This window comes from Triticum urartu, chromosome 7A (genome assembly GCF_056163025.1).
Source record: "Triticum urartu cultivar PI428250 chromosome 7A, HENAU_Tu73, whole genome shotgun sequence".
NCBI lineage: Eukaryota > Viridiplantae > Streptophyta > Magnoliopsida > Poales > Poaceae > Triticum > Triticum urartu.
Genome location: NC_141879.1, coordinates 146,836,751 through 146,855,666, shown reverse-complemented (window position 1 = coordinate 146,855,666; position 18,916 = coordinate 146,836,751). Strand labels below are relative to the sequence as shown.

Genomic DNA, 18,916 nt, shown 5'->3' with positions numbered 1-18,916 from the left:
TTGCTCCGGTGCGGGAGTGCATGATATAGGGAGAAGATGGGGTGCAAATGTAAGGGAGATTACCTGGGTCGTCGTCGTCTGTCGCTGCCACCGATGCGACGCTCCTGCAGGTCGCCCTCCCACATCGTGCTCCTCACCAAGCTATCAAAATCACATGAGGAATATATGTGTTGGCCACTGCTCACACTTCACAAACCCAGCATCCTATCACAATCACATGCAAGACTCATTTGTATGCCATATAACTACATCTAAGAAGACCTTCTTATATATGCACATCTTGTACATCGTTGTTGTATTTATAGGAAAAAGTACAGAATATTCAGCACCATACAATGTGTACCTATGTATTCTACCTTCAACAATCTTTACCTATGTCTTGTACCCTATTTTATACAAGAGTTGGATCATGAGTGAGTTAAGTAAAGAGAGGAAAGGATTTCGTCCATGCAAGTAAACCAGATTGGCCCAAAAAAAACTGAACCAAGTCAAGAAGCTTGGTTTGCCTAGATCGGCGGCTACGATTGGGAAGAAGTACGGTGGTGAGGGAGATGGGTATGCGTGAGTTGGCTTCCGACGGTGGGTTGTGCGACTGGGTTACCTTGGGACGGTTGGATCTTGGATTTTGGATGATGAGGGCGATCAGAGGTTGATGGCAACAGCAGAGGCGACTTCCCGGCGATGGCAGCGGCGGAGGCTGCAGCTCGCACAGCTCGCGTGCGTACGACGTGGCTGAACGGCGACTTCCTGGTGGCGTGTGCGGGCGGGTCGATGGAGGTCTCATGCCTCCTTGGCGTCGTAAGACATGGCCGGACGGTGACTTCCTGGCGGCGTGCGTTCGCGAGTCGATGGAGCTCCTGTGCGCTGGCGTTTGATCTCCTCGGCGCTGTGCGTTCGCGAGTTGATGGAGCTCGTACGCGAAAAATAACTGGCGTTTCTCTCCCTGACGACGTGCGTTCGCGGTTCGATGGAGCTCGTAGGTGGTTTGTTTTTTGGTCGATGGGCCTCGTCGTGGGTTGTCGAACTGTTTTTTTGTTGGGTGACCTCGTCCGTGGATTGAGCCCTGTGCTTTTTGGCTGTGGATCTCGTATGTGGGCTGAGTTGGCGTTGGATTTTGGCCTGCTCAAGCGATGGTTCTGAGCTGGGGGATCGAAGAGTTCGATCCTTCTTTAATAATAGAGATATACGGCGTAAACTGTGACCGAAAATTCTACACATCCTTCTCGGAGATCGGCTCAATGAGCTTCAGACCCCAAGACATGTCTTCGCAGGCCCGGACATGAGGCACCAGATTACCCGTGTCGAGGAGTTTGTCGACCTCTTTCCTCGTGCACTCGAAGTACGGCGGCCCCTGAGCACACGGCTCCATGGACATGGCCCGTCTGCACGGCGGGTCGGGCACCTGCTCGTCCTCCGGCTTGATCATGATGTATGGCGTGAGCCCTCCGAGAGCGGTGCCGACGTACCCGAACGTCGACCAGCCGCTGGTGACGATCTTGTCGGTCATGCTCAGCAGGTACATCTCGGCCAGCGCCTTCATGTCTTGCATCCGGTGGAACATGCGCTGGTGCTCCTCGCGGCTCGGCTGGTGCACGCTCACCACCTCCCCGTTGGCGCTCGCCGACCGCCAGTACATCTCCCGGATGCTGTCGTGGTACCACCCGTTGAGGCCCGTCACGAGGACGGCCTTGGACCGCGCGCCGGCTGGCGGAGGCGGTGCTCCTCCGGCGCTCGGCAGCACCCCCGGCAGGAGACGCTCTTGAGAGGTGCACGCGAGGATCTGATCCAAGATGTGCTGCACCGGCTTGTCGTCCTTGACAAAGACCCTGATCTGAATGCCCAGCCGCTCGTCGGCGCTCTTGAGGTAGGAGTCGTAGAAGCGCGTGACCATGCCCCAGACGTCGTTCGTCGGGTGGAGAAGATACCGCGAGACGATGTAGAAGACGGAGTCTTTCCGGGGGAACATCCGGTGGAGCTCCTGCTGGTACGCCGGGTTGAGGAAGAGGATGGGCGCGATGTAGCCGTCCGTCCTCATGACCACCCACTGCACCCGGTGGAGGAACTGCCGGTGGTCGTCGCAGTAGGCGAGCTTGTTCTCGACGGACGCGGCGTGGTCGAGGTGCATGTACACGAACCGGTGCTCCGACGACCCGCCGGTCTCGTTGCGCAGCGTCACGTTGCCGTAGCTCTCCGCCGCGTCCTCGCCGAAGTCCTTGTAGCCCTGGAGCGGGAAGTCGAGTGGCAGCAGCCACGTCGTCCCCGGGAAGGGCTCGCAGAAGAGGTCGCCCATGGTCTTCCCCCGGTCGACGAGCAGCACGCGGTCGGTGAGCACGGCGTAGAGGAAGGCCGAGGCCGCGGCGAGTATCCGGTTGCCGAGGCCCCGGTAGGACAGCAGCACGAGGTAGCTGCAGCCGTCGACGGTGTCCACGTCTTTCACCCCGGATTTCAGCCTGTCGGAGGCTCTCCGGTACGCGTCGGTGCCCGGACCGCAGCGCCGCTGCAGCGCCTCCTGTCGCCGCAGCCGGTCGATGAGATACGGCGTCGGCGAGCGTGTCATGTTCTTGCGGTAGTAGACGGACTGGTACCGGCTGGCGCAGGATTGCTCGTCGAATCCTGGGAGGAGAAGGCCCCCCAGAAGCACGTCTAATTTCTTGGACGATTCTGCTGCAGGTGGATCAGAATTTGAGGCAAAGTAACACCAAAAAAAGACTAGGTGCTGCTAGTGCAACCACGAGCATTCGTAGCATGAAAGAACCAAACTGATGAAAAAATACACTTGCACAAGCAGTAAACGCAGACTGCAATTACCTCCTCGCGCTCCTAATCCGGCCACGGTGGATTTGATCCACACCGCCGGCGCGTCGAGGCGGCCACTGAAGATGAAAAGGATGGGCGGGATCGTCATGATCAAGGCCACCGCCATGGCATTCGCCGCGGAGCTCCATCGCCTGGGGTTGACGATGGGCGCCTTCTTCCCCGTGCAACGCGCGGCCTCCTCGACCTCCAGCCAGTTCGACTCCTCTCCGCTGCATTTCTTGTCCATCTTGGGTTTAGCTTTCTCCTGCAGTGGCTTCCTAGCTATGTGACCTTGAGGGAACCGTCTCTTGGTTAACAAACCAGTGTTTGCACTGTAATTAAGCAATACTACAGTAGATCGTGTGTACGTAGATTTCTTGCTCAGATCTGTACTACTCTACTTGAGAAAGATGATGAGTTGACCGTCCCAAAAAGAACAATTTTTTGCTAGACTTGGCGCCAGAGTGACCATGTTGGCCTAGTTGGTTAACGGTGCAGTGGTAGGTAGATGCGTGTAGCTGGCCCATTGGGCTGGTTCCATCGTTTGCTCACTTCTTTTTTTTTTTTTTTTTTTTTGCGGGTGATCGTTTGCTCACTTCGTTGGAGAGAATCAGTTGTTAAATTGACAGATCGATGGAAGCGCTGCGACATTGCGCTCCACCGACGACGTTCGATGTAGAGTACATACTGGTAGTTCGATGCAATCTACGATTCATTAATTAGCGCATCCGCCGGTGCCCGGCCGGTGAATTTGAGCACATGGTGCACGCGCGCATCCGTTGATGGCTTTGCTGGAGACTGCGAGAGAGGTCAACTGGGCGACCAAATAAGCCAAGTAGATGAAAGATGAAAATGGGAATGGGAATGAAAGAAATCGAGAGTTGTCGTATTTCTTTCTATAAAAATTGTGAAAACGAATGCATAAATTCTGAGGCCAAATACAAAAAAGGATGTGGCTAGATCTCAGCCAACTCCGACTGAGAATTAACCAAGTCTTAGTCAAGTGACATAACATGTGAAAAAGAAAAGAAAAAAAGAAAACTAAACGGAAAAATTTGCACAGATAAATCTCAATGTAAGACCTCACAAATATAGCACTGACTTAGACAGAACGAGGTCTCAATTGACTGAAATTTAGCAAGACTGTTCATATTATTGTGAGACAACTATATCAGCTTAATGTTTTCTGAATATCATCACAGAAAGGGTACCTATGATTTATATCCATAACATGAATTAACATCTCAAACAGAAAATTCAGCCGACCACATTTGCATGTAGGTACTTACGACAAAGGCTGCAAACCGAGCCGAACAGATTTTTCATCGCTGCTTGGAGTGAGAAGCTGAGTTTGTGAAGTTTTGAGAAGCTAGAGGAGATTTGAACATGCCCTAAACATGAAAATGGTGCATTGCAATGTACCACAGTCGTGCTCGCAGCTAAAAAAGGTGTCGGGAGTGCGATAAGGAGGTTTTGAACAAGGACCTTGAGATGGAAAGTCTTTGCAGTTTGCACTAACAACTTGATCAATGGCAACTTTGCGTATGTTAAAGGTTAAATATTATATATTTTGGTTGTGATTTTTTTTGAATTGAAAGTTTGTTTGATTAGTTTGAGATGAAAAGAAAAACTGAAATTTCCAAGATTCGCAGTTGCCGGTTTCACCGACCCCAAAGGTAAAAAAAACGAGAACGAGAGAAATAACCTTGGTCAATGCAAGTGCATGTCAATCAGATTTTGATTAAATGATTTGTTAATTCCTTGCTAGGGGTATTGTAACACCCCCAGTGTCATGCTACAGTAACCCTCTATGATCAAACTAATCATTTTTCCAAACAGTGCTTCATCACCTTTGATCAATATCCCATTTGAAATTCCAGTCAATTCAAATTCAAGTGAAGTTTGAAGTTGCTCAAAAGTTGCTGGAAAAATGTTCATCACTTGTCAAAAATTCCATAACAATTATTTGTTAAGGAACACAACATCACTTTTGTGCAAAGATGAGCATTAGCAATCATAACAGCACTAATTCAGCATTTTTAAATGCTATCCTATTTATGAAAAATAGTAAATGAATTCTTCTGGTCTCCAAAATATTTGTGGCATTGTCTATAATCACCAGGGATTTAATGGGACCTTCCGTCCACGCCGAGGTGGGACTAATATGACTCTCCAACCTTGCTTCTTTTTTTTTTGAGAAGGACTCTCCAACCTCGCTGAACGCTCCACGCTGGACAATTTTTGTGGAGGCCAATGGTTAAACCTGCAAGGGCCATCAGGCGTACACAAGTGGGCTGTGGGCCGCTCATAAAACATTGGCCCATGGAGGTTAGTCTTCGCGTCGCAGAAGTAGGACAGTGTCTAACTTTTGATTACGAGTATTTACACAGTGAATACAAGCGAAGGGATGTAGCTCAAATGGTAGAGCGCCCGCTTTGCATGCGGGAGGCACGGGGTTTGATCCCCCGCCTCTCCATATACCATTCTTGCGCAGCTATTTAAGGTATTTTTCTCACCTATTTCGTCAGTCTCGATACTATTTTTTGCGCCATTATTAAGGTATTTTTCCTTATAATGTCTTTTTCACACCTCCATTGATCTTTTCTCCTATTTCATGTCACCCTAGTCTCTTTTTATCCCCTTTATCATATTTTTTCATGCCGCTGTTCTATATCAGTTTTCAATGTATACATGTAGGAATTTTCCTCTATGTTTATTTCCTCCTTGATATACTTGGGAGGGGATTAGTGGCGCGTAGGAGCGGGGCACGCAACCTCAAATTATTATTTTTGCTTTTGACTTTCAAATTTTTATATCTTTTGAACCAAATCTAAATTAAGTTTCAATTGTGTATTCGTGTTTCTTTTGATGAGGGCTTTCAAATAAGTTCAATTTTGAACATGTTCTGATGAATTTTTGAAACTTTGCTAAGTTTCAACCGCTGAAACTTGGAACGGGCGAACAACGAAAATTTAAGTTTCGGAAACTAAAACTTTACACTTCATGTGGCCCCTTGCCTTAGACTAGCCACAGTGGGGAGTAACTTAGACTACTATGTTAAAAGATGTGACATGTTAAAAGATGCTTAAGTTGTGGTGCAAACGTCACGCACGGGAAATGCCTTAAACTAGCACTATGGGCCTGTTTGTTTGCATGCCTGGAAAAATGGCTGCCTGGATACAGCCTAGGACGATGTGAAATTTTGCCTGGCCAGGCTTGCCTGGCACTTGTGCGTTTGGTTCGTTCCCTTGGCCTGCTGCTTTTAAATCAGAGTGTGCTGCAAGGGAGAGGTTGGGGGATCAGCCTACCAGTCCCGCACATATGAAAAATAGAATTGTCTCAAAAAAAGATGAAAAAATAGAAATAAGCAATAATTCACCATGGTTGAACCCTCCTTCTCAACTAAAGAGGTAGAGTCGCCATGGTTCCACACCCTCCCGCACAACCGCGAACACCTGACTTACCATGGTTTGGACCAATTTATACTCCCTCCGGTCCTTTTTAGCCTGCATATAAGTTTTGTCTGAAGTCAAAGCATCTCTACTTTGATTAAGCTAATAGAAATATGTATCAATATTTATAATGCCAAATCAATATTGTTAGATTCATTATAAAATCTAGTTTCATGGAATATATATTTGATACGGTAGATGTTGATATTTTTAGTATATATTTGGTCAAACTTTGTAAAATTTGACTTGACCTAAATCTAATACGCGAAGTAAAAAGGACCGGAGGAAGTAATAAGTAACGAGCTAATTAATATGTATCGCACACATGAAAAACAAGGAAACAAAATAAAATACATCACAATTTTCACTTTTGAGGCACAAGAGCATTTATATGTATATTCAATACTTTGTTAACTATTTGTAATGTACTTTGACCCAAAAAAAAACTGCTAGCTTCTGTAATGTTGCCCCCCACACACTGCCCTGCCCATCCGAGTCCTCTGTTTGAGTTCGTGTATCTTTTCTTGAGAGGCTGAGAGAGATAGAGAGGTGCTGCCAAATTGGACACGACTTCGGCCGCAGCTCTGAAACACTCGTGTAGCTCTGAACAGTCCCTCCGAGCTTGAAGCAGTTTGTTGGGTTCCTCGACTGCTACCAGTCTTCCTCCGTAGCAGATAGATTGATGACAGTATCATGGCCCATGATTCATGGCGAAAAAGCGCTACATGTAGTGGCGTGCAAGCAACTAAGCTAGTGTAGGACGGGAGACTGAGAATCATGTCATGGGTCAGGAATCCCAATTATCTTCAGCAACACATAACACTTACACAAAATTCTCTCTCTTCCAACAAAATAAAAATATACTTCCCCCCTAAAGAAATATAAGATCAAACGCTCTTATATTTCTTCACAAGAAAGCAATATTTAAATCCCTATAGCCTGCTTACATCACCCTTCTATTATATTTGCTCTAACGGCGCAACCGGGCTATCGTTCGCCGCCCCCAGCTTGAACCCAACTCCGGTCCCCGCCCAGCCGGTGGCGCCGCCCATCACCTCCTTCATAATAAAAGCACAGTCGGTTTTCGCCCGGTTTTCCGTAATTCACTGGGCAATTCTCTTCTGCTTAATTAATAGATGAGGCAATCTTTGCCTCCGTTTCGAAAAAAAATAATAATAAAAGCACAGGCACAGGCCAACTGGTGTGGTCCGTGCGTGAGTGCCCTTAACTGACCTCCACGGCAAAGCAGCTAGTAACATCAATGTTATGTTGCAACCAACAAAGAAGGATGTGCAGCGTGCAATCTTCGGCACCCACACCATCACCCAACAGCCCACGAGACATCACTCAATCATCACAGCAGCGACACCACGCGCGCATCGAGCAGCAGCGTCGCCCAGAAAGTGGACTGCAAGCTCAAACCCAGGAACCTCCTGCATTGCGACATCATCCATAAAACGGCAACTGTAAACTGAACCCACAGCCAAGGTCAGCGAAACCAAATGCCGTCACAGAACGGGGTATCACAACTCAGCAGCACGCACAGCGGCCGCACTTCTGCGTCCAGCAACGGCATAAAACGGCACGCATGACGACCTCGCCACACGCGAATAGATAGGGCGTTAAACAGATTAGATACTTTGCTTTTTGTTCATTTTGGAAACGGCAAAGCTAGAGAGACCTAGGACTTAGATTGTCACCCAGGAACCAACAACTAAATAAACCGAACGATCGCCACAGGAGCAGCAGGAAAGCGGGGGTCTACGGGGGCAGCTGGAGACTCCGGCCTCGGCTGATATGTACACTGGTTGTTCATCTAAGGAAGCCAGATACTCCAGCTGCTGTCAAGGTTGTATTGAGCTTCGGGCTACCACGGACCGGTCAGCGTTCGTCGCAAGCAAAACCTCTTTGCCTTTGGTCCAAGCTGCTTTTCGATCCTCTCTATAACCTGCAAAATCCATTCACAAGTGAACTGGGTGAGCGACAGGGTGTCAAAAGAGACCTCTTTTCGAATTAAAGCGGAAGCTACAGAAAAATCATATGACGAATAAGTTTATGAAAGCTTATGCTATGAGGAGGCTCTGCTGGATCTCCATTTAGTGTCGCCATGTGGCAAAAGCCAAATCCTCAACAGCAAAATACTTTATGGTAGAAATCTTCCCTAAAAATGTCACTGTATCTAATTCTAGAGTCCTCTAAAGTCTAAACTATCTCTGCCATACTCATCATCCATCTCTTACAGGACCAACCAAAATATCTTTGCCTTGTAAAACTCCAAAATCTTCTACACGTCATGACAAACATTGTGCTTTTGGACATTTTCTCAGTTCCGGTAGGTTACACAGAAAGCATATAGTGAAACAATAGACCTAAATTATCTACAACACAGTACTACTTCAGGGAGAATCATAGGACAGACAAATAATATTTTGGCTTCCTATGAAATCTGAGATTTGCACGCCTGTGCACATCACTTGTTAAAAAAATCACACCAAATGCTATGCTGCTGACAAGTAGCTCTAACTTGGTGGAGTTTGGGCGGATCATAGCCGGATGTAATTATCACCAAACAGAACATATGGAGAATGTTAGTTTTAATCTCCAGATTAGAATGGTTCATAGTTTGTGTTTTTTAGTTTTTTTGTTACACATGATGTACAAATACAGAAGCATACTCCTGTTTCCAAACAAGTGACGTTAGGATTTTTCTTATCTTCAGTGTTTCTTGCAAGCTTGAGATCTAAGGTGGCATCAAATAAGAGTTGACAGTTCATATATCCTTTGCTAGATGAGGCCCAGCCAAAAAGCACTGACATTTTATTCGAGCATGGCTCTCTTGGCTTCTTTGTGCCCAGGTTTATGGAACTTGGGAACCATGGTTTATTTCAAATGTTCAGTTGTAACCTAAGTCCTACAATCTCTTAATACTCCTAGATAATGGCAATATAACTTTTGATTCTTAAACAGAACCACCAAGGCAAAGGGTAGTAGTTGACATCAGAAGAGTGCAACTGACAATCGCCCAAGATATGAAAACTATGTCCATTTAATAGGCTGTATATTGGGCATATTCTCAAACTAGGTACCCTCACCAGTTACTGGAAAAACTGAGTTTAAGGCTAAGAACAGAACCAATGACCAATAAGGGATTATTGTATTATAATCCGAGTCACTTAGAAACATTTTCCTAACCCCAGATTGAAATCCAATTAGTCATCTCCACATTTCTTGATGCTACATCAAATGATTTTCCCCAGGCTTACTTTGGCAACTATTTTATAAGTTGCCGATAACTAGTAATATATATAAAACCAGTATATTGAAACAAGTATCTTTCTAATCCAACTCACAGCCAGCCAGACTCGAAGTCCTAGAATAACAAGTTGAGCAGACATGCATATTTTATATATAAAAGCTTTTGAATGTATGCAGCTATGCATGCATGACTAATACCACTGTCATTGTGTGGGCACCTTACGCCTTAGTATGAACAATGTACTTATGGAAAACAGGCTAGATACATGAACCTATGGAAAACCATCATGCACTCTTTTGCAAATCAACCAACAGAACTGTAGTTTGCAGCAGTGATAAATCCAAATAGACGAATAGAATTAGTGATCAGAATGGGGTGTAAATAACAGTACTGCATGGTACTACTTCCACAATAATAAGGCCAAACGCAATGTATATTAGTAACAAGAAATATTTTCTGCAAATGGTATTACCTCATCCTTTTGCTTCTGTAGCATTTCCACCTGCATATTAAAAGCATAACGAAAGTGAATATAGCTCCTTAAAGCGTTTATCAGAAATTCAGAAGGAAAACGTATGATAACTTAATGTAACCAGCAGATCTAAACTGTAAAGTCCACAACTTTATGTTGAAGTTAAACTAACTAAAATGTTCATTCATTTTCTCAAATCAAAGGAGTGTAACTAAAATGTTTAAAATGTGATAACAACATATAGATAACGCAAGACATGCATGTGAAACATAGGGAACCTCAAGTTACATTAATCACACAAAATATGATACAGCGTGGAGTGTATATTTCATAGTCAACAGATAACAATCTGCTAGTAAAAACAGTTGAATGCACCAAAGATGAGTACAAGTAGCAAATTTTGCAAGGCATGATAACCGAAACAACAATGTTACAAAATTGATTTAACACCCGAATATTTAAACTTAAAAGGATAATTTTTATGCAGCCTCCAACGATGCAGAACGACCAAACATTACAAAAATGCTGGTTGTGACAACAATCATGACTCGTGACAGCAATAAGCATCATTCGGGGAGAACTAAAAAAGCATAGATGATACTACCAAACAACCAGACAAATATGGCAATTGCAGCAAGAAATATTAGAACTGTCTGGAGTCAAGAAATCAACTAAGTCTACTAACTGATTAGAATTGCAAGGTTAGTAAATAAACAATGTGCATATAGCCATTAAAGAAATTTTAAGTATACCTGTTTTTTCTGCAATGCCTCATTGTTCTCCTTCAGTTTTGCAACCTCGGCTTCCAACTCCATTATATAAGCCTGCAATACATCAGAAGGTTCAAAGTTAAGTGTACACAAACTGTGATATGGTTAAATGACAACAATTAATGGAATCATCTGAAACTATTCGCCAAGGTCAGTGCTATCAATTAGAGCTTGCTGTGCTCACAACATAGAATTTTACAGGCTATGTAGAAATGGTGCATAAAGAGGCATACAATGCCACCTGCTTAGCCTAAGACAAAATTCACCGGAAAGTAACTATGCTTCTCATCCTCCTCCCTACCATATCGATAGTAGATTGAAGAGATGAGAAGACCCACAATGCTGCAATGCCAAAACTTCATTTCCGAAATGAACAAAGTTATCCATTGCTGAATCTGAGAGGGTCAACTTGAATGACGATCCACATAGATTCTCCTCATCTTGGGTTTCACAATGTTTAACAACTCCAACTTGCTATTTGCAGGGGCTACTCAGGGATAAACTATTATCTAGCAGCTAAAATGGAAATGTCAGATCACATCAACGAATAAAGTACACAACATGACCGAGGGGCATACCCGATATAGACACCCTGTGAACCTGGGTTCGGGTTCAGATAATATTTCAGATTAGTTAAGCAAAATGCGTATGGTTGAAGAACGAGAGCTTCACCTGCTTCCTCTGGCGGGACCTGGCGGCGGACTCCCGGTTCTTGATCATGCGCCTCTGCCTCCTCTCGACCACCTTCTCGACGGTAGGCCCCTTCCTGGCCCTCGTCACGGTGTCGAAGGGATACGGCACCGGCGACAGCGACGAGAGATCCCCGCCCTCCATCTTGCCGAACCCGTTCAGCACGCCCGGCGTCGTCGGCGCCGCCACCGTCATCGCCACGCCAGGCCCCTGCCCGACGACTCCGTGCACCACCCCGTTCGCCACCTGCATGGCCGGCGCGACCACATTGCCCTGAGGGAACAGAGCCTGCGCCCGCGCCGGCACGACAATGGTCTGGCCCCCCATGTCCTCCCGCACCACGCCGGCGCGCACCAGGAACTCCTCCAGCGTCATCCGCCCCAGGGTCTGCTGCCGCTGCGCCTGGGCCTCCGCCTGAGCCTGAGCCTGAGCCTGGGCCGGCGCCGGCGCGGGGGGCGCCGGCGGCTCCTCGTCGCAGAAGCCCATGATGTCGCGCCAGACCTCGTCGACCGTCATCTGGCTGAGCGTGCGGGGCAGCGTCATGGAGCCCTGGCGCAGGATGGCCTGCTGCTGCGGCTGCAGCGGCTGCGGCGGCGGCGGCTGGGGCAGGGCGTCGACATTGGACGCCGGGGCGGCCGTGGTGGCCGGCGTCAGGGTGGCCGCGATGGCGTTGGACTCCTCGGCCGTCCAGATGTTGCGGAGCAGCTCGTCCATGTTCATGGACCCGAAGTCCTTGCCGGCGCCGCCGAGCGCGCTCTGGAACTCGTCGAACGTCAGCGAGTAGATCGACCCCTGCCTGGCCAGCACGCCGGCCCCGCCGCTCCCTCCCGGCATCTCCATCCCTCCTCCTCCTCACACCACAACCCCCACACCGAATTCCCCCAAGATCCCTCCCTCTCCCGCACCACCAGCAGCGAAAATTCCTCCGGCGGTCTCTCTCGGCGACTCTATCCCACAAAGGCGACCGACAAAGAAGGCAAGGGAGGGGGGGCTGGGCTTATAAACAAGGGGGCGGGCGACAGCGGGTGGAGTGTGATTAGCCGGCGGTATAATACCCGAATTAGCAAGGGGAAATCTAGTTTTACAGAAAGGCGAGATTTTTGGTTTAGAAAACAAGGCGGAGCGGGCGGGAGGGGAGCATCGGGGGGCGTGTTGCTGCGGAGTTGGTGCGGCTTTGCGGGAGGCGATCGCGGCGGCGAGGTGGGGGGAGGGACAGGTGTCGCCTCGGGGCCATTAAAGTGGCTGCCGCCGGAGCGCGACAAGCCGGTCAGAGGATTGGGTTACTGCCCCCACCGGACAGTCATTCCGCTCCGCGCACACACCAGCTCTACACCGAAAATAGAAATTCAGGGCTGCCATGGGTTTTCTTGGGAAAAAATTTATTGCGGAAAATAAACTGCCCCCTCTTGTTGATTAAAGGGGTTTTATCTCATTTTTTTCTTATCTTATTATCCCCGCCGAATTGCGACGGAGACGTGCGCGTGAATCACGTGGCAAAGCCGCATACTGTGGGCTAGTTTAATTGAGCGCGAAAGCAGGCGGCAATGGGGCACCGTTGTAGGTTTGCGGATAGATAATGCAGGGGGTCGAAACGGACGGCGATGAGGCGTCCGTTGTAGCTTTGTAGATAGATAATGCAGGAAAGTTGAAACGGAAGGTTATGCGTAAGCGATCCTTCTGGAGCACACCAGGATAGACATGAAATCCTCTGACTTTCGGCGCGTCGTTCCAGATGGGTTGGCGTCACGCAAGAGGAGCGACAGAGGCGCGCAGTCCCTCGTGATGATTTATCTTGTAGATTGGTTTGGCTGTAATAGACGACTTTTGCAAATGGAGCATGCAGTCAGATCTAATCTTCCGAATACAACAGTGCCGACACATCCGGGGGCTGAGCTATGTTAGGGCCAGCCCGTGCTATGGCCCGCCCAGCTCACGGGATTTTCTATACAACACATTTACTCTTGGGCCTTGGAACACGGGCCCACAAGCAATCCCCTTCTGTTTGGCCCGTCCAGTCGACCCAACATGGGCTTCAAGATGTGCCACTAGGCCGGGGAACAACTTCGGTAGTGTGCCGAGATGATCATGGAACATATTTAAGACTGTCTTCTTTTGTGATCCAGGGGATAACTGAACCAACAACGCTTGAGGCCATTGCGTGTCGGGAGGCCCTAACTCGCTGTTGATCCGGGAGTTCAAAGGTTATATGCTGCCTCAGATTGCAGATCAATACTTGATGATATTCATGAAGACCGAAGTTGTGCATGGGGTCATGATTAGGGAGATCACACAATGGATGGTTGATTTTATTTCTTGTAGTTTTGTGTTTGAAGGTAGAACTTGTAACACTGAAGCACACAATCTAGCTAGATTTTCGCTCTCTTTGCAGCAGGTAGACATACTTGGTCGGATCTGCCCTATGATCCAAACACCATTCCTGTAAATCTTCCTATTGAGCAATGAAATCTACTGTGTTGCCCTCAAAAAAATGTAGAACCGTCAATGGGGGGTACCAATGGTGTAAGTGTGAAAAATATTTGGATATTACAACTATTTTCTGTCTGCTCAAAGCATATATAGTTCACTAAATGTAGTTGAAGTAAAAGTATAGGAAATCAATATGATGTGTCAACAATTTTGTGCGACATGTTGAATGCCATGCACGTCAACATGAGATCGCCATGAGCTAATGGCGGTAATCAAGTCGCCTTGGAAGAATACCTCTTAACTTTCATGCTACAATTTTCCAAGAAAATTTTAATGTGGTGGTGTTTAGTTACAAAGCTTGAAGACAATAAAAAAGGCATGTAGCAATTGTTGGAAATATGCCCTAGAGGCAATAATATTGTATTACTATATTTTTATTATTCATAATTAAGAGTTTATATTTCATGCTATAACTGCTATGATCCTGGAATAAGTGATTCAATGGAAAACTCATAAGCACGTGTGAAATGATAAACGGTAAACAATAGGTTATCGGTCTCGCCTCTAAGACCGTCTCAAGTGTTGTTAGTGATCAACTTTTTCGGATCTTAGGACATTGTTGAGTGTAATGATAGTCCTAAAACAACATTGACGGTATGGCGTTAGAAGAATGATCATATTGAATCGACCCAATACTTGTCGGTTATACTATGTGATTATGTCATCTGAAATCATCTATTATAATACGGAGTGTTAGCATGTGTTTTAGTTCCTCATACCATGAGAGTGTCTCGATCATTTTCTACCGGACGGTGGGCTTTGGGGTTGCTCAAACGTCATCTGTAACAAGGTGATCATAGCGACAACTTTCAAGCACACTGGAAAGTTTGACAAGTGACCAGACAGCTCGAAAGTGGGATTTGCTCCTCCAATGATGGAGAGATATTCTTAGGCCCCCCTCGGTGTGATGGCTTCCATCATCGTCTGGCTAGACACGGGTGACTATGTCATGGGGATGCCGAAACACGTCAACGAGAAGAAGAACAAAACCGGTAACAGGAGCAATGGTATAGTGAGCATGGTGATGACTTAGGAGGATACCGATGCACACCGGGTTTTGTAAAGTATCACGAAGCAAAGGGAGCATCACATGATAACCAAAGGTTCACTCGAATATTATTCGTGTAATCATAGGGACCTATATGGATGTCCACCGTTCCGCTATCGGTTATTGAACGAACGGGGTTTCGTTCATGTCTATAGTTTACCGAACCTACGGGGTCACAAACTTAAGGCAATCATAACCTGTTGAGTGTTAGCGGGATAGGAGTGATGAGAATATATTTGTGGAATTGTTTCATTAATATCCGAAATAGTTCCTAAAGCATTTCGGGGTCACCGGAAGGGTTTCGGTGAATATCGGGTAATACCAAGTATTACCGATTAATTATATATAGGCAGAAATGTTTTCTGGGATGTTAAATTATATATATAATGCTTTGAAAATGTTTAGAACATTTTATATTTAATTTAAATATGAATGGGCCTTAAAAGGCCAAGAGGTGGAGGGCAACTTGGGCCATAAGGGCCCAAGTAAGAAGGCGCCCCCTTTCCTTGTGTGTGTGGGGGGGGGGGCGAATTGGACTAGGGCATATTTCCAAAAATGGATCGTGCAGTCAGATCTAATCTTCCGAAACAACAGTGGCGCGTCGTTCCAGATAGGTTGGCGTCACGCAAGCGAAGCGACAGAGGCACGCAGTCCCTCGTGATGATTATCTCGTATAATGGTTTGGCTTTAATAGATGACTTTTGCAAATGGATCATGCAGTCAGGTCTAATCTTCCGAAACAACAGTGGTGCGTCGTTCCAGATGGGTTGGCGTCACGCAAGAAGAGCGACAGAGGCGCGCAGTCCCTTGTGAAGATTATCTTGTAGATTGGTTTGGCTTTGATAGATGACTTTTGCAAATGGATAGTGCAGCCAGATCTAATCTTCCGACACAACAGTGGCGCGTCGTTCCAGATGGGTTGGCGTCACGCAAGCGGAGTGACAGAGGCGCGCAGTCCCTTGCGATGATTATCTTGTACTCCCTCCGTTCGGAATTATTTGTCTCGGATATGGATGTATCTAGAATCAAAATACGTCTAGATACATCTATTTCTGCGACAAGTAATTCCGAACGGAGGGAGTAGATTGGTTTGGCTTTGATAGACGACTTTTGCAAATGGATCGTGCAGCCAATCTAATCTTCCGAAACAACAGTGGCACGTCGTTCCAGATGGGTTGATGTCACGCAAGCGGAGAGACATAGGCGCACAGTCCCTCGTGATGATTATCTTGTAGATTGGTTTGGCTTTGATAGACGACTTTTGCAAATGGATCATGTAGTCAGATCTAATCTTCTGAAACAGCAGTGTGGCGTGTCGTTTCAAATCAGTTGGTGTCACGCAAGCGGAGCGATAGAGGCGCGCAGTCCCTCGTGAAGATTATCTTGTAGATTGGTTTGGCTTTGATAGAAGACTTTTGCAAATAGATAGTGCAACAAGATCTAATCTTTTGAAACAAACAGTGGTGCGTCGTTCCAGACGAGTTGGCGTCATGCAAGAAGAGCGGCAAAGGCGCGCAGTCCCTCTGGATGATTATCTTGTAGATTGATTTGGCTTTGAGAGACGACTTTTGCAAATGGGTAGTGCAGCCAGATGTAATCTTATGAAACAACAGTGGCGCGTCGTTCTAGATGGGTTGGTGTAACGCAAGAGGAGGGACAGAAGGGCAGTCCCTCGTGATGATTAACTTGTATATTGGTTTGGCTTTGATAGACAACTTTTGCAAATGGATTGTGAAGTCAGATGTAATCTTCCTTTTTTTGAGAATCTCGCAAAGCTTTATTACTGATTAATATTCAAGGGTACAAAAACAAGGTCGTCGGTCTGGCCTAGCCAGGTGTGACGGCCAAAACCTAAAGATAAAGCATACTTTGCGAGATTATGGGCCTCCATATTGGAGGTCCTATACTCATGACTAAAAGAACATGAAATGAAGCTAGCTGCTCTAGCCTTGATCTCCTGGACGATGGCGCCAAAATTTGCTTGACTTCCTTCCCTGATCGCATCAATCGCCACCTTGCAATCCGAGGCCACCAAAACTTGGTTGAGATAGAGATCTTCTGAGAGAGCTAACGCCTCCCGGATAGCCAATGTTTCAAGCACTTGAGGATCACGAAGGACCCTCAAGGTTAGTGACGAAGCTCCCAAAAACAGCCCCATGCATCCCTGCATATTACTCCAACTGCACCAAAAGTGCCTGAACAAGACACAGCTGCGTCCACATTGATCTTGAAGTGGTCAGCAGGTGGCGGTACCCATGTCGTAGGCCGTGAAATCGCTGTCACTTGTGTTCCCACCTTCTTCTTCATGAATTCTGTGTCTGACAGGTAAGACTTGATGAAGTTTTCCGTGGCAAAAGGGGGTCTGGAAGATCTCTTCGTGTATAGCCTTGCGTCGTGAACTCCAAATAGCCCATAAGGTGACAATCAACACAGTAAGCTGCTCTGCTGGAAGTGTTTCGCTCATAGCAAAAAGCCATAGTCGTGCGTTCGGTTCTGTTGTTGCCAGCATATGTTCCACCAATTCGCTGTCAGACAAAGCCCAGACACAGCGGGACGCACTGCAATCCAGCAAGGAATGGCGCCAACTGTCCTGACCTCCGCATAGTGGGCAAACACTCGAGGTTGCCATGTTCCGATGGTTTAGAACGTCACCCGTCGGGAGCGAGTGGTGCGCCAGTCGCCATGTGAAGACTCTCAACTTCGGTGGTACTACCACTTTCCAAATGGAGTTCCACCCCCGCAATTCAACTGCAGAGTTTGAAGGATCCTCCCGTTCTTCTAGCCATGCCTCGTGCCCAAGCTTGATGCTGACAATCATCCGGTAAGCAGACCGTAGAGAGAAACGTCCCTTGGGGTCATTATGCCATGCCCAAAAATTGTCCACCTGCCGAGTGCACAATGGAATCTGTAAAATAGCCTCAGCATCTAGTGGTATAAAAACCTGCCTGACCACGTCCTCCCTCCATTCAGCCGAAGTGTGATCAATTAACTCTGACACCATCTGTGGAGGAACATCCACCAGAGATGTAATCGGCCGCATCATTCCATTCCGAGGAATCCAGCTATGATTCCATATGTGCGTGGAGGCTCCATCCCCAATCCTTCTGATGGCCCCATTGATGATTACATCCCTCCCATCAAGTATAGAGCGCCAGATCTGTGAGGGATGCGGGCCTAATTGAGCGTCTAGAACAGAGCCTTGTGGGAAATAAACAGCTTTAAGGATTTGTGCACTCAATGAGGACGGATCATTCAAAAGTCTCCAAACTTGTCTGGACAGAAGTGCCAAGTTGAATATCTCGATATCCCTAAATCCCAATCCTCCCAAACTTTTTGATCGTGTCATCAAATCCCATGCAACCCAACAAGGTTTCCTCTTTCCCCTCTTGCTTCCCCACCAAAACTGACGTATAAGGGAAGTGATGCTATCACAAAGGCCCCTCGGAAGCCTGAAACACGACATCGAAAAAACTAGTATTGCTTGGGCCACAGACTTTATTAGAACCTCCTTTCCGGCAACAGATAAGAGTTTCTCCATCCATCCTTTTATCCTTTCCCAAACTCTGTCTCGTAAGTATTTGAAAGTGCCATTCTTTGACTGTCCCACATCTGTTGGCATGCCCAAGTACTTCTCACTAAGAGACTCATTCTGCACACTGAGTATATTCTTAATGCCCCTCTAAGTGTCTCTGGGCACCCTTTACTGAAAAAGATTGATGATTTATCATGGTTTACTCTTTGCCCTGAAGCCAAGCAATAAGTATCGAGTAGGTTTGATACCTCATTTGCCCCTTGGATGCTAGACTTGAAAAGCAGCAGGCTGTCATCTGCAAACAAAAGGTGATTCACTGCCGGAGCCGTGGGTGCCACCTTTATGCCACCGAGCACTAATGACTGAGAACTGTGTTTTAAGAGGCACGAAAGGCCCTCCGCTGCGATCAAGAA

The 18,916-nt window shown here is 46.9% G+C and overlaps 2 protein-coding genes across 2 annotated transcripts; both read right to left on the bottom strand.

Annotated features, from left to right (window-relative positions):
* Positions 1 to 1,170: 1,170 nt before the first annotated feature.
* On the bottom strand, positions 1,171 to 3,132 carry LOC125523313 (galactoside 2-alpha-L-fucosyltransferase). Its single transcript, XM_048688360.2, has 2 exons — positions 2,809 to 3,132; positions 1,171 to 2,664 (listed from the first exon to the last, which is right to left on the bottom strand). Exons 1-2 carry the CDS (start codon positions 3,041 to 3,043, stop codon positions 1,211 to 1,213), a joined length of 1,689 nt encoding a protein of 562 aa, XP_048544317.2. The 5' UTR covers positions 3,044 to 3,132; the 3' UTR covers positions 1,171 to 1,210.
* A 4,693-nt stretch (positions 3,133 to 7,825) lies between these two features.
* On the bottom strand, positions 7,826 to 12,639 carry LOC125520106 (bZIP transcription factor 46). The gene is made up of 4 exons (XM_087538175.1): positions 11,419 to 12,639; positions 10,729 to 10,800; positions 9,977 to 10,006; positions 7,826 to 8,196 (listed from the first exon to the last, which is right to left on the bottom strand). The coding sequence occupies exons 1-4, from the start codon at positions 12,274 to 12,276 to the stop codon at positions 8,116 to 8,118; spliced, it is 1,041 nt and encodes a 346-aa protein (XP_087394301.1). The 5' UTR covers positions 12,277 to 12,639; the 3' UTR covers positions 7,826 to 8,115.
* Positions 12,640 to 18,916: the final 6,277 nt, after the last annotated feature.

What these genes read in the sequence shown, in the direction of transcription:
- LOC125523313 (XM_048688360.2), bottom strand. Translation starts at nt 3,043, where the DNA reads ATGGACAAGAAATGCAGCGGAGAGGAGTCGAACTGGCTGGAGGTCGAG. An exon ending in CGGATTAGGAGCGCGAGGAG is followed by an intron (nt 2,665 to 2,808) that starts GTAATTGCAGTC and finishes ATCCACCTGCAG; the next exon opens with CAGAATCGTCCAAGAAATTA.
- LOC125520106 (XM_087538175.1), bottom strand. Translation starts at nt 12,276, where the DNA reads ATGGAGATGCCGGGAGGGAGCGGCGGGGCCGGCGTGCTGGCCAGGCAG. An exon ending in GGTCCCGCCAGAGGAAGCAG is followed by an intron (nt 10,801 to 11,418) that starts GTGAAGCTCTCG and finishes GATGTATTGCAG; the next exon opens with GCTTATATAATGGAGTTGGA. An exon ending in AGGCATTGCAGAAAAAACAG is followed by an intron (nt 10,007 to 10,728) that starts GTATACTTAAAA and finishes TTTAATATGCAG; the next exon opens with GTGGAAATGCTACAGAAGCA.